At 41.9% G+C, this 15,859-nt stretch overlaps 1 protein-coding gene across 1 annotated transcript in view; it reads left to right on the top strand.

Moving 5' to 3' along the window:
* The first annotated feature begins 1,011 nt into the window (after window positions 1–1,011).
* Window positions 1,012–15,859, top strand: part of DPP10 (dipeptidyl peptidase like 10) — a 437,773-nt gene continuing 422,925 nt past the window's right edge. Inside the window, exon 1 of the mRNA XM_071435373.1 lies at window positions 1,012–1,200. Coding sequence (XP_071291474.1) covers window positions 1,141–1,200 — 60 coding nt within the window. The 5' untranslated portion in view covers window positions 1,012–1,140. The remainder of the gene's footprint in view (window positions 1,201–15,859) is intronic.

The following is a 15,859-nucleotide window of genomic DNA, read 5'->3' as shown; positions in this document are numbered from 1 at the left end:
AAAACTCATTTTATTTTTGAGCAATAACTTCCTGCACTGGAAGTATAACTTTTGATATGGTAGCAAATACTGCTCAACAGCCTCCCTTTTGAAAGAACAGATGCTTCAGAGATGCCTGAAGCTGGAGTCTCATGCAGTGAGAGGTTCCAAATCAGCAGTTTCTTTTGGAGACTCGTGCCATGGCTTCTGGCCGTAGTCTGTCCTCATTCTTCTTTGCTTCCTCTTGAACCAACTTTACCTGCCCTGGCTGCAGTTTTGTGCACCCCTCAGAGACACCCCAGGAATGCCTTGGTGTGTGTCTTGTTTTACTGGGAGGATTCTCTAAAGTAAGAGTCATTAAAGGATGTTATGCATATACAAAATACTGCTTGCTCATTATCAGCCTGCGGTGTCACAATCTGCTCACAGAGCTTACCAACTTCCATCCCCAAATCCTGGCTTTGGCACCAGCTCTGGGTTAGACCCGCAGAAAGAGAATCTGTGTATTCCTGGCAAGGCCTGCTCAGGAGTCTGGAGGGTACAGATTCTTAGCTTGTACCACAACCAACCCCCGTGAAAGTTATTTGGGTGAAAGTCTAATTAGAGATCGATTTCCTCTGCTCCACGGGGAAGCGTGGAGCTGTCGCGGTACTGAACAAAGCGCGGTGATTTCGGGAGCCCGTGCGGGGCCGGGAGGCTGGTGCCGGTGCCTCGTACCTGCGTTACATAAGCACGCCCGTACCCCGCTACCGCAGTGGGCTGGAGGCGTTTGGAACCGAGGGAAGAGGCGGCAGGAGGGAACGGGGAAGGTAGAAAGGAAAAAACCCCGCGGAGCACGAAGGAAAGAGCAGCCAGCATAAACTTTCTGCTGCAGTCTTACTCATCTCGGCTGAGAGCACTGCTGCGGGCCCGGCTTTCACAGAGCGGGTCTGATCCCGTTCATCTCCCCAGCCCCGGGGGCGCGGCCCGGCCGCGTCCCGGTCCGGAGCGGGTCCGGCGGGCGGGTCCGGCGGGCGGGGCGGAGCGGGTCCGGCCCCGCCGGGCGGAGCCGCCGCGGCGCCCCGGGGTGCGGAGCAGCGCAGCCGGAGCCGCAGCCTGAGCCCCCCGGCCGCTCGGAGGCGCCGGGAGGGACCCGCGGGCGCCCTGTGCCCGCCCGGCACCATGAACCAGACGGCGACCGTGTCCCACCACGTCCACTGCCACTCGTCCCGGGCCGTCAAGGTAGGGCGGGCGGCAGCGGGGCTCCCCGGCCGCCCCGCGTCCTCTCGCTGCGGGGAAGTTCGGCGGAGCTCGGGGAGAGGCGAGGGACGGCTCCGGCCGCGGGTCCCGGCAGCGGCACCTTCCGAGCGAGCCCTGCCCAAAGTTGCCCCGAGCGGGCGGCGCTCGGCGCGGAGCTGGCGGCGCCTCCCGGAGCGCTGCTCCGCAGTGCCGGCACGGCAAGGGCTCTGTGCAATCGACCTGTGAGACGCGGTTCTGGTGGGGTGTGCTCCGAACCGGGACCGGACGGGACGGGGTGCTTGATGCTCGTGGCGGTGTCCTTGCGTTAGGGAGAGTTGGGTGGGTGCTTTGGCCGGGCACTGGGGGGATCCTGCTCGGGGAAGAGCCGAGGGAATAGCGGGGTCTGTCCTCGACTGCCTTCTTGCCCAACCTCTGACACCATCCCGCCTTTGCATTGATTGAAAAGTACTTTCTAGCCGAGTTACTGCACTCTGGAGTGATAGAATGAAATCCCTAACCAGATTGGTATTCAGTAGGAAGTACCTCTGCAGAAATAAGTGTGGTTTTCTTTTTTTTTTTTTTCCTGAAATAAAATAAAAACGCAGTCAGTGACAATATTTGATTAGTGAGTTTTAGTCCTGAAAAAACAACATCTAGAAATCTTACACCAGGTATTTTGTTTCATAAAATGATGTGTAAGCCTGAAGAGTTCACTTCAGTGCCTTTCTGTGGGTGCCAGGCTGTGCTCGGGTTTGTGTGGGGTGAGGAATCCTGCTGGGGCTTCACTCCTTGTGCTCTGAAGTTGAGGGGTCTGGGGTTTGTTTGTCTTCTCAGAAGGAGCAGCTTCCTAACTTCACATCATGTTAGGAAATTCTCAGTTGGGCTTTATCCCGTTAGTGCTGGGAATAAAAATCATGACTTAGAGCTGAGGCAGGAGGGGATTAAAGGCATAAATCTTCGATTAGCACTGTCATTTTTATATAGGCTGCATTAGGCTGTGCAGTGTACGATCAGTAATGCAGAATGTCTGCAGGCTCGGGTACAGGGAGGGGGGTTACCTGTGGCTCTAATGACCACTTGTGTAAGGTGTAACTGTGTTCATCACATCACAGAATGTCCCCTTAGTTTATGCCCAAATGGGCAAGGTCATGGGAAATGATGAATTACAATTGCCCTGGCCTACTTCAAAGAGTCAGCAAATATAATCTTAAATTGCTTAAAACTGTTTCATCCTCTCTAGGTCTGTCTCTGAAAGTACTAGAGAACAGAGAGCAGTCTGGTACTTGCTCTGGGAAATATTCCCTTGTTATGTTTGCCAATGCTAATTTTTCACTGCCAGAAACATTTATTAAATTCATTTGACTGGACTTCTAAGCCAAAACAACAACAACCACCAATATCAATATGCCATTAAAAAAAAAAAAAAAAAAGAAAAAGAGCCAGAGGAGTCAATAGTCTTCAAAAAGAGAGAACATGAATCAGAGCCTTCTAGACATGAGTCCATTTTATGACCAACACAGTAATACTGATGCCATTAGAAAACTGTCTCATTTTTCTGCTCTTAATTCTATGTGTCAGGTGTGAAATGTGCTTTATAAATAGTTCTAAGTGCTTCAATGCTGAGCCAATGGATACTCCATGAAAAAGTATTTATGACTGTAGAGGAGCAGTAACATCCCTATGGTAATGAGGACCTTGTATTGTACTTCAAAAATTCATTAGTGATCAAATAGAAATTGCACTTTGAGCATGACTTCCCAAGAAACAGTGTTAGTTCTAGCAGTTATGAAGATTCAAGAAAAAAGGTTGCTGGAAAACTTCACACCTATTGGAGTGAGATCCCTAAAACCCTTTATTTTATTCCTCTTATATTTCTCCCCAACACACAAAGCTGTTGCATCTCAGCTCCTGTGCATTAATATCAATGTAATGTTGCTTCTCAGTGGTTTTTGGATCAGCCACTCTCTGCTTTGTAACACAGCATAAACTTCTGGATTCACGGAAGAAGCAGAATGATCCACTTGTCCACTAAATGGAATCCTGCAAAATTCGTCCTTGCCAGTTCCCTCTCTGAGTCACCCTGGGGCTGCAGGAGGGTTGGATGGAGGAACACCCCTGGCCCTCTCTCACATCCTTCTTTGTTGAGGGATGGGTACATCCTTCAACAAAATGATCCCTTTTGCATCCATGAACTGAGTGCACTGCATCCAAAGTAAGTCTGGTGACAGAGAAACAAACAAATTTTCAAGAGGAAAATTAATATCAAGCAAGGAAAAAAGCCTAAAGATACCAAACCCCTTGGAAAAAATGCCAAATCTCCTAGAAAAGCCTTTTACCTCTAAGACTCTTTATAGCTTGTTTTGAGGTGATTGCAAACCTCACCACCTTGCTGACAGTATTATGAACAATGATCTTTCACTCTGAGATGTGTAACAAAAGCTTTTAGGGTCAAGCTGGGAATGCCAAATACCTGCCTCATTTCTGTATCATTACATGCTTGACTCCAGGATCCCCCCATGGCTATGAAATTGGTTTTATTCTTCACAGTTTTGGCTCATCTTGTCAACACAGCAAGCAAATTAGCTCTTCCAGGAGAATCACTGAGTTTTGTGCACTTCCATGTTGTGTTGATGGCCAGATAATTTTTCAACATTCTATTTTGTCTGACAGAGAAAAATTCTGTTAGAACATTGTTTGCCTTGCTTGGAGGAAAGAAAGAAAGAAAAAAACCTCCACAACCCGGAAAATAGAAAATAATAATTATCCTGGCTAGCTAGGAAAACAAACCAAACATCTGTGTGAAATTTACCAGGGACTGTGGAATAGAAAAGTTTGTCTTGCTCTTAACACAGTCGCGATTACAATTTGCTCTTAAAAAAAAAATGGAGTTAAGCTAATATTTCTGTGGCTTTATACATTCTTTAATAATAAAATATTCTTTACCAGATCATGACTCTCTGCTGTTATCAACCTCATATTGATCTGACTGCAAGCTGGATCATGGAAAGAGTTACTAATTGGCATTTCAGAAGCACATAATTACTGTGTAATATAATATGTATGTTATAACCTTTTACTCTTCTTTCTTTCCTGCCTTCCTTTCACTTTTATTTATTCATTAGCTCTTAGATTGTAAACTATAAAAGGAAAGTGCAGATATGTCCTTAGCAAAAATTCTGCAGCAAGTTTCATTAGTGTCCAGGGACTGTATCAGCAATTTTTACATTTCAGGTTTATTGTAGTAGTGTTGTAGCACCTGCTAATTGATGGGTAGTGGTGTACTAATAGTTTTCTTATTTACAATTAGGTTGAGGAGCAAAGACTTTAGGGGGGTTTGTAGTGTTCCCTTTGGACTTCTATGTGTTTAGAACAACTAATTTCTTTTTAAACCAAACCTGTGCCTTAGCAGGAAAACATCTGCCCACTCCTGCAAACTGCAAATGCATCTCCTCCTACAGAAAGAGAGAGAGAGAGAAAGAGAGAGAGAGAGATAGACAGATATTCATATGTAACTGTTCCTGGTCATAAGGGCTGCTTGGTCACTCTTTTTGGGTTGAAACTTCAGGTAGCTGGATCTTTGAATGCCCACAGCGTGTGCACTCACCAGGCCTTGTGCAGATAGGAGAATCACTGCAATCTACCAGCTGCTTAGGAAATAAATCCCTTAAAATGAGAGCAGTGTTTCTGAAATCCATTACATCAAAAGCAAGTCACTAACAGATAATCTCAGTGAGTGTTCAATGATGAACTAGCCAGGATACACAGCAAAGGGCACAAGAGATACAGGGCTGTGTCATTGGTAGGAATATAGTCTATGGCAGCATAATAATGCAAAAAAAAACCCCAATAAAACCCCAAATAAGTGGTGCATTTAAATGGAATAGGTTTGCATGGTATTTTGTTTAAGGCAATATGGAATTTGAGCAGTGGTGTGCCATGTGCCAACATGTTTGTCTTGCTGTGTGAGGAGCTGCAGCTCTGGGGAAGTGCAGTGTGGTGGTGGCTGGAGGCAGCCTGGCCATGGGGACACATGTCACTGTCACCTTCAGGATGTGGCCAGCTCAAAATGCATGCTTAGAACAAAGTAAATATTTCTATTTTCCAAAGCACTGGGAAAGTGTACAACACTCCTGTGTTTATTCAGTTCTTGAGACTGTCTGGAGGTGTATAGTGACCTGTTAGGGGACTCCAAAAATTACAAGTTATAGCACCCATCAAAGAGACTTGCTTGGAGCATGATAGAAATGCCTTAAGTGTTGTTGTCTGAATGCATTTTTGTTGAGTGGAGTTGCTGGTGTGATTTATTTGTATTTTGTAGACCAAAACTAGTGCATGATGACACATACGTATATGTGGAGACAAGCTGGAGATCTCCAGGTGGAAGTTTGAAGAACAAATCACAACTTTTAAATCTTTCCATGTAACACCTTTCTGTATTTTTTCAGTCTCCTCGCCAGCATCTGTATTACTGGAGAATAACTGGGGCCTTTTCCTATTAAATGTCCGTCCTTTGTCATGAGAAGGGGCAGGAAAGAGGAAAAAAAAAACATTTGAAATGCTTGTATTTTCCCCTTCCAGTCTATGAATGAAGAATTGCTGCATGTCAAAGGTAACATCAAGATTAGTTAACCAGTACTAGATAAAAACTAGAGGAGAGAGAGAAAGGGGAAGAGTTGCTATCAAATCCCCAGCTGATGCCATAAGGAGCAGCACAGTGTCTCCATAGGTGCTCAGGCCCAGTGTGTCCCAGCAGCAGTGCCCAGCACTCCACAGCCAAGATAGAAATGGTAGAGGTCTCTCCTTGCAGGGGAACTCAGTCCCATTGCCTGCTGTGACCTTGCTGGTCGGGTATGTTTGCTGCCACTTCCTTGCCTACAAATTTCCTATACACTTTCAAAACTTTCCACTCTTAATTCCCTGCTCTTTTCATAAAACTTCAAAGTAATTAGTAAAAAGTGCAAGCACTTTTATATGCATGAACATATACTGATTCTGTGGTATAGCTTTGACATATGTCATATATAGCCAACCCCCCATGTATTCTAATACAATTCATGGCTTTCAGTGTAATGCTGACCATAGGGATTTAGAAGGCTGCCAATTTAAAACTAATAAACACAAAGATACATGAACATGGTGGTAAATTATAATTAATAATGGCTTAGTACTTTACTTATATTGTAATAATGTAAAATTTTTCCTACTACCTTACTTTAAGGAATAGGGCATTAAATTTGATTCTCTTTCAAGCCACTTAAGTTATGGGTCTGTGATGTTACATAACACCTTCCTGAATAGATACCACATCATGAGGAATTTAATCTTTCTCATTCTTTAATCCAAAACTGTTTTACTAACCATGTGTTAGGAAAATTTTGTGCTTATTTTGTTCAGTATTTCATTCTGAAACATAGCATAATAAGACCAGCATGCAGTCTAACATCTGAGTATTGCTTTAGAATTTGCTTAGGACCTTTCCTGTTTAAATATTTTTATCTAAGGTCCTCAAATTGAATTATAAATGTTAAGTTATGCAGCATCCAGGTTTGTGACTGCACTGTGTTAATCATTTGACAGGTTTTTGGATCAGTGACTTTGACTTCTCACGTGCTGACAACACCCAGTGTTACTGGCAGCATGTGCCAGTAGCAAAGCAAAATTAGCTTCTGGGACTCTTAAAAATGAGGCACCTGATGTGGCAGAAAGCATTGGGGGCTTTTTGTTTCAAAGAGAGAGAATGAGACAGGCAGATTCATTACAGTGTGAATGGAACCAAGAGTGATTCACAACTATGTACACCAACCCGAGGGACCTGAGGGAAGGAACACCTAGAATGAGAGTCATCAACTTAATTAAAGAGTCTCCACAGTCCTGAGCTGTGGAGCTAATGCAATGGCTGCAGATGAGGGTGTGATTTATTTCATTTTGAATTTAACCGGTGAAATAGTTTGAGTGAATTATGCTTTAAAATGCTAATTTCTCAGTGCTGATGGCAAAGGCAGCTCCAGTGCCCAAGCTGGGTGGAGGGTGTGTGCTGTGGGTCTCTTCCCCACATCAGGAGTGCCAGAGGGAGGGAGGGAGGATAATGTCCAAAGATGTTTAAAGCTTAGTGATACTGATTTCTATCATGCTGGCCTTGAGCTGCTGACCTCTTTCCTGAGGATACATCAGAAAAATAATCCGAAGGTAGAGTTTAAAAAAGAAAGCGAGTGGAACTGGAGAGAAGGAGACGGCTGTTTGAGCTTGTGTGTGACCTTACCAGGGAAACGGATGGGGAAGGCAAGCCCTGGGGAAGTTCTGCAGAAAGTTGAGAAGGAAGTAGAGATGATATCTGAAGGACACCTTGAGGCAGTGGCGGCAGCTTGGCAGGAGGAGGCAGAGACAGGGGAGTTTCAGGGAGACAGAACCCGAGTGTGACTGGCTGCTAATGACAGCTGGCAAGTCAAGGAAGATCAGAATGGGGTATTGTGTTCTGGCTTCAGCTAAGGAGACTGCACTTGGCATATTGGCTGCTGGGTTAGATTACATTGCTAGATCTGACCTGTCACACAGAAGTTGTTGCAGAAAGTCACAGCCCTAAAGAGAAACCAAGAGACAGAGATAATGTACTTTTTTTTGAGAAGTGACAGAGATGAGGTTTGCAAAGTTATCTCTCTATGGAACCCCCAGAAGCAAGGGAGCACAGTGTCTGCAGGCTTCATGCTGGGGAAAAAAACCCATAGGTATATTTGGAAGAGATATATATGCATATATTCAGAAGAGTTTGGCAATATGGGGGAAAAGAAAAATATATGCACAGGGCTTGTTATAATTAAGTCCACTGTTTTGTGTAGTAACATAGAAAAGTAACTAAAATAGTGCCAAAACCATGAGTTTGTCAGGAAACTTATGGTAATAATTATGCAAATGTTTCCCCTTTAAGAAAAGGTTTGGGGAGCCTACAGTGATAGTATTTTGGTAATCTTTGTCCAAGTTTGGCTACCTGTGCAGTAATGGTTTAGCACTGTGAGAGGCAATAACACTACATATGTGTTAAATTATTTTTTAAAAGTTTTAAGTTATTTTAAGCTTATTTAATAATGTTTTAATTGGTGTAGCTCATAAAAAATGAATATTTCATTACCAGTAATAAGCCTATTGCTTCTTGTACAACCTGAGCTACTTCTGCAAGTAATGGATGTCAGGTTCATTTGAGGGACATTTCTGCATGAGGAATTCTAAGAATTTTCATTAGCACAATGGTGGTGAAATCAAAATTAAAGCCACTTGTGTAAAAAAGAGTGTGCAGTTGTGCAGCAAGTTGCTAAACACAGAAAAATTGACACTGTTATATTAAAGAGTAACACTTAGGTTTTATGTTCCTTCAGATTGAGAAAGTCACAACATGCTAGTGCTTCATATGAAACTTGCCTTTACATTTATATCATTAAAAAGACAAGCTTTGTCTTCAAAGGTACTGTTTTTTGGGGTGATAATTGTGTTCCTCCTGCTGCTGGGAGAGCCCCGTGCCTGATCCCATCCCAACTGTCCTTGTCACCAGTGGAGCTTTGCCCAGGGACATCCCTGGCTGGCCGAGTGTCCTGTGGCTGTTCCTCAGAGAGGAACCTCTGTAGGTGCAGCAGGGAGAGAGTTTCACACCCTGTGGATAGGAGAGATGCAAACATTTTCAGTTCTGACAAAACTGAGACCTGCTGAAGGTTTTTAATGGGGAGAGGGAGGGAGAAAGCTGGGGCAGATGCCTGGTGGTCACACTGGTGGCTGTAAATGCTCTGTTCGTGCTCCTGCAGAAGGTGGAGGAGTTTCTCCAGGGCAGGGGATGGTGCTGGAGCTTTTCCCTGAGCTCTGCTGCACCGTGCAAGTCAATGCACCAAAGTCCATTAGCTCAAGGGGAGCTGATTTCTTGATGCCAGTGGTGAGGGCTGAGTGTGCCTCTGGGGACCCCATTTCCTCAGCCCCTGCCGCCTGGGTAAATGATCTGTCAGAGATCTGGAACAGTGCCTCTGAATTTGCTCTTCACTGAAACAGTCAAGGAATGAAGAATGTTTGTTTAAATTCTTGTTTATTAGCCTTATTTATGTTTTTAAAATTGTGGTTTCAGGAGTGTAAAGGCAAGAGTCTATCCCTTGGCTTAGTTTTTCCCTGGGTATTAGAGATGAATAGCAGGCTTACATTTTGAAATAAACTTTTTTTCTTTTGTAAAATCAATTGCTTAGGCAGGAGAGTTCCTGACTTCCCAATTAAGCAATTTATCTAAAAGAAATCTTTTTTCCTTTCCCTTCAGAGCATTAAACCCTTACTCAGCTTGAAAGCTGCATCAGTCTGCCAGTGTGGGATTAATGCCACAAACGTTACTGCTCATATTTGCTGCAGAGATGACCTGCAGACATGACCATCATGTTAAAAAATAGCTTTTATAATTCCTTGTGCCTGATAACAGAGCCAAAAAACCTGCCTCTGTTTTCCTGCATTTCTTCTTACTGCTTAGAGGAGGGAAGAAGACACAAAATGTGGTGCCTGCCCCCGATGGCCCATCCATCCCTGCTGCCTCCTGGGGCTTGGGCAGTTTCTGGAATGGCTTTCTGGCTGCAGTGGCTCTGCCTTTGCCATGTCCCTGTCCCGTGGGCACCGTGGGAGCATCAGCACACACGGGTGCCCCCACAGGCTGGGTGTGAGCACTTAGCCTGGCATCCTAGAACCTGCCCTGAGCCTGGTCCCACTGCACACCAGGCAGACCTAGGGCTTACTTTGGCTTTTTGGATAAATCTAGGGAAGGGAGGAGAATTTTTGTTTTCCTCTTAACCTGTTTGCCTGTTGTCAGTATAAATAAGTTTGAACATGTTTTGAGATTATCAGCACAGCTCCTGAACACTGAAAGGAATCAACCTCTCAAAGCTTTTGAGCTTTTCCATCACTCACATTTTACCTGTACAAGCAAACCCCATGTGTGTGTGTGTGGCACTGAGCAGCACAGTAGTGTGTTTATTCATTCTCTGAGCTAACCTTGCTTCTCCAAGAGGCTGGAAGGAAATTGCTGTGCTTCTGCATTTGCTTGTGGGACATATTAGTTTCTGCTGCTTGTAAGGATCCTTTCCCCAGCTTTCCTGATCCAAACCTAAAAAAACCAATCTAGCAGTGCTGGAATGACTGACTAAAGGTTTTCTCACTGTAATTTATACACCTATCAATAATTTCTTAGTTGATTTTTTTCCCTTGTACAGGACACAATGTCTTATTGCTGGAGCTGAAAACTGAAAAATTGGAGTTTGGGGTAGACTCATGAGTTCTGTTTCCTCTGGTGGTAACTGTTCATCCAGGCAGAGATTTTGCAACTGTTTCTGCTGGGCTTTTTCAGGGAATTAAGGCTGGCTTTTAAGGTTAACAGTTTCTTTTAGGAGGTGGAAGGAAGCTTTCCATGGCTTAGCAGGCTGCCCCAGCTGCCCCAAAGGTCAGGGTGACCTCAGCACTGCGGCGGGCAGAGTTGGGGTCTCTTGCTCAATTTTCCTTTGTGGCTTTCTGTTTTCTTCTGGGTGTGAGTCCTCGTGGGTTGTTTGCCTGGGCAATCACGAGCAAGTGAACTTCTGTGGCAGAAAAAGAGATGGTGCCAGTCACTGGGGCAGCCTGGAGGGAGCTTGGTCCCTGTGTCGCTCTGTTCAGCCACGCCTGGGGCAGCAGTAATTCTGGGGGGAAAGGAGGCAAAAAAAAAATATGGCAGAAAAAGACTGAAGGAAAAGAAGGGGGAGAAAAGTTAATCCCTCAGAGCCACTCTGGTGGCCTCAGGAGACACATCTGTTGATGGCACATTGTACACACCTTGTTCATGTGAGCATCTCTATAGTTTGGGATATGATTTTTGCTTTCTGAGAAGACAGGACTGTGTTCATCCTAAAAACCTTTTCAACTGATTTTTTTCACACGATATTATCTGGCTGCTGGGAGTCAATACGACCCTGGATTTGTCTGTTTAAAGAACCAATATATACAACCCATGGCTCTCTTTCCTAGTGATGATTTTTAAGCTGTGAATTCCCTACATTTACCTACAGTAAAACCTCAGCTGACATCCAGAGTGCATATTTTTTGTATAGATTTAGTCTGGAGTTTGAAAAATCTCAGTTTTGTAATTCAACAGCTGTAATGTGTTTTCTGGGAACATTAATGTTTCTGAAACTTGATTATGCAAATATTTGCAGAGGGCAAACAAACGCTCAGCGAACAAATCCATAAAATAATTAAGCAAAGACCGGTCGTTTTCTATTTTCGTAGTATTTCTGTTGGTTTCTATTTTCATAGTATTTGTGTCTGTCTAAACATTTCCCAAACTCTCTGGATGCCTCTTTCCCCTCAGCGATTTAGAAGTCCCTGGTGACATTGATTGCATCCCAAGAGAGGTCACCTTTACTGGTGAGACCCATGAGAAAGCTGATGCCATGTGAAGAAATTTTTGAGATATCTTTACAGATATTTTATAGATTCAAAGAACTTTTCTGGCATCATCAGAATCATAATACCAAGCAGTGTTCAAATTTGAGGACTCTTAAAAGTATGAAGAAAAAGAATTTTAGATGACCATTGTCCTCTTGGTTACTGGTGGGCAGCTGTGCTTTTCCACATCCAGTACTTAAATACCAACTCATTGAGTTGGTGGTTATGCTGTGGAAGAGATTTATTTCAGGAGTTATAACTAAAATTATGTTGTGTCAGAATTTTGTGATCTTTAAGTTGTTTTTTGTCATATTGGCTTGAAATTCTGCAGGTTCACTGTAGCAATCCTGATACAGGCAAGTTATATTTGGATTGAGCTCTAGACATATGGAAGTGAGAAGCTCATTCTCTACCAGGCTTTGTGTTCCCAGAACAGCTCTGTCATTTTTGTACTGGATTGGACAACATAAAAGAAATGCATTTATAGTCCCAGGCAGTGTTCAGAATGAGTGTTGTGCATAAAATTGCTTGCTGAAGTAACTTGCCTGATGCTGCATGAGAGATGGGCTAACAGAGAATTTGGGTCACTATACCTAAGAAGATTTCTGTAATTAAACTGGTTTGCATTTTTACATTAAATACTTGAAAAAGCTTTAAAGTTTCAACCTATCTATCCCCTTTCCTCCTGAAACAATATTGTTATAGCTTCACATCTAAACCATTTAGAACCAAATTTTGATAAAGAAAAAGAATCATCGTTGCAGGATTTTGAAGAACTTATTTCTCATGTTGAGAAAGATATATAAACATGTATTTTCTGTGTGTGTCGTCCTCTGAGTACTCTAGCCTTACAAAATAAAGCTGGCATGGGTTGGATGCAATGGAACTAAAAAAGACTGAGTTTGAATGAAAAAGAAATAATAACTGATATTCAAGATTTTTATGTTTCATTTTTAAACTGTAATCAAAAAAATAGTGTGTACTCTTGTTTGATGAATGCTGCACACACTGCAGAAAAAGTGCACTGCAAGATTTTGGAAAAGTGCCCACAACTGATACAGTGGGATTTGGGAAGAATTTTATTTTTTATGGTTTGGTATTTTTTAAAATACTAACAATTCTCAAGCTGCCTTCTTGCTTAGGTCAATTATTTTTTGAGGAGGGATGCAGTATGCTCATTACTTTCCAGTATTTCTTCTGTGTTGTTACTGCAGAGAAAGCAGACAGTAAAGTATCTAAAAGCCCAAATATCAGTCTTTAATGATTTCTGCATTTAGAGCATAGGAATGAAACTACTAACATTACAGTTTAGCATAAATTTTCATTTCTATTTAATAACTGCTTTGAATGGTGACTTGTGTGATTGATCATGCACACTTACACAATCAGCATTTATAGTTTAACTTTTTAAATGAAAATGTGGAATACCTACAGGTATAGGCTATATAGAGTAGTATGTGATAATGTAAGAGTTCTCCAAATTAGTACTATGACTGCTTGACAAACTCTCATAATGTCAAAGTTTAAATTATTGAATAGCTACAATTCTGCTGTAGAAACTGCTATGTAGATCATGAGACATAAAAGGAAGCATGTTCCAGATGAAGTAGCTGAGTAAATATATCATCCAAGTGGTTGATAAAGTATCTAAATTACTGTAAACAAACAATAAAACATCTTAGAGGAAATATCTCAGAGAAATTGCTTATTGAAAGCTTAAAAAGATAAATGCAAATTGTAAATATGTAAAGGCTGGAGGGCAGTTTTTTGATAAAAGCTGTAGGTTCTCTTGGCTGTCTGTCTAATACAGATGATATCCTTGAACAGTAATGACTATTCCCTCTGACACAGAGTAAAGCATAGCAGTTGAGAATTGATATAAGATGGACCAAATCTATTTCTGCCATTAAATACTTATAGAAATATTTCTGGGCAGTGTAATATGAAAATGTTCAGTGAAAGGAAAATGTTGGGACTGTATACATCATTAATCAATTATAAGTCATCTTAATGGATAAGAAATTACTCCCAAGATGTTTGTTTTATTAGTGAACTCAGTTCTGCAGAGCACCAATTCACTGCACACCACACAAACAGCCTTTTTTTTTGGTTTTTCTTTTCTTCTCATTACCTTTGATAATTTTAGTTTCCAGAAAATACCCATGGAATTGATCACCCTCTATCCCTAAGGCTGAAGATGCCAAATATATGATTTTATGCCAAAAGTATTTGTGGAACCATCAAAGTCCTTGTCTGCCAGCCAGTGGCCAGATGCCATCAGTAGCAGAGGTGGCTGGGAGTTTTCAAGCTGGAGCTGAGATGTTGTAAAAGAGTCCAGAGACCCTCAGAGCAGCCTGGCAACACTTAAAGGGCAGCACTTGCTCATCTTAGGAGAAAGATGGGGTCAGACTTTTTAGCTGGGCCTGATGGGGTAAGGAAAGGGGTAATTACAATTTAAAAAGAGTAGATTTAAACTAGATATAAGGATATATTTTACAATGACAGTGGTGAAGCACTGGAACAGGTTGCTCAGAGAGGTGGCAGAAGGTCCATCCCTGGGAACACTGGATGTCAGATTGGATGGGGTCCTGAACAGCCTGCTCTGGTTGAAGATGTCCCTGCTCACTGCAGGGTGGTTGGACTAGATAAACTTTAGAGGTCCCTAACAACTCAAATTATTCCATGATTCTATAAAAAAAGGAGAAAATTAAAAGTGCTATGAAGCACAGCAGAGTTGTCAATAATATCTCCTCCCATCTAACAGGAGGCAGCCTGGAAGAGCTGGAAGAAATTGTGCTTTGTGCATGCATTGCTCTGTGGTAATGTTTTCTCTTTATATTGTGTTTTTCATCCTACTGCCTCTGGACAACTCTCATGTAGATGAAAAGGTAGTGGTAATGAGTTGAGCTGATAAATCTTTCAGAAGAAAAAGGGAGAAAAAGAGATAAAATATTATAACTGTTTTCAGTAAGGGGGGCTTACTTGAAAATACTTAATATCTGATTCTCAGTGTTTTCTCAAAATGACACCTAAAAAAAAAGATGATAAAAAGTTTCTAAGATAATGAAGATAGTAAGAGGTAATACTAAAATGACATTGATAACCCTTCTGCATTCAGTATTATTTTATGTGACTACTTTATTCATTATGATTTATGGAGAATATCCCTGACTACAAAAGCTAGATAATAGATGGGTTTTATCTTTTTAATAACAGATCTAATCCCACAGTCATTATTTAATCAAAATTTCTTCTTTTCAGACATTTTCTTGCATGTATTTTTCTGAGTCAGGTCTGTGATATTTAGGAGTTTCCATAGGTGACAATTTACATTTTCAAAAAACACATCAAGAAATGGTCATGTTCTTGCCTTGTGCCAACATGATGAACAATTAAGCACTATTAATTCCCTTCTGTGATGGACATTGAGACAAAGAAAATTTAAATATCTTGCACAGGGCTGCTGAGGGTTTGGTGTTAGAAGTGATGATATGTTGAGGGTTCCTATCTCTTTCCAATACCCAGCTAGAAATACAATATTCAAGAGGAAAAGAACCAGTGTTGTTCCTTTTTAAGACAAATTGTCAGAAGTTCTGTTGATTTTTAAGAGGACATACTTGTTGCGTAGGTGACTCTTGATTTCTCTATAGGTCATCTGTAGGCACTTGGACAAGGTGCAGAATAAAGGTGCTGTTGTATTTTGGTTTTGTGTTTTTTTTTTTTTTTTTAAATTTTTTTTTTCCTTTCAGCCTGGAGGTATTTGTATTCACCTTTCCTAAAGAGATAGAAGGATCTAAAATTTGGAGGAAGCATATTCTCTAAATAAAAAAATATTATTATGAAGAATGTTTAATTATCTTTGCAGTGTCAAAGTAATGAACTGATGTAATTGTGATCTTCATTGCTGTGTGAAGAACAGAGGAGGGACACAAAAAAGCTAATGAAGATCTTCCCTGTCCAGCCACATTTGATAGATTTGCCTGTCATTCAGTGAGAAATGCTACAGAGCTGGGAAATCTGCCTGCCTCTGCTGAAGGAGTTTGAATTATGCTTTTTAATAATGTAGCTTTATATTTAGTGGTGAGTTACAAAGATTTTTGCCCTTCTTTCCTGAAGGCAAGATATGATCCAAGTTGGTTGATGAGACGAAAGCTGGTGGTGTTGAGTGCCATCTACATGCATCAGATGATCTGATGAGGAAACTTGGTTGTACTACTTTTTGAGGCAGACTCTAGGGCTT

The sequence above is a fragment of the Agelaius tricolor genome, unplaced genomic scaffold (assembly GCF_023055355.1).
Source record: "Agelaius tricolor isolate 1412-34295 unplaced genomic scaffold, bAgeTri1.0.p SCAF_10, whole genome shotgun sequence".
Taxonomy (NCBI): domain Eukaryota; kingdom Metazoa; phylum Chordata; class Aves; order Passeriformes; family Icteridae; genus Agelaius; species Agelaius tricolor.
This window is presented reverse-complemented; position numbering and strand designations above follow the sequence as displayed.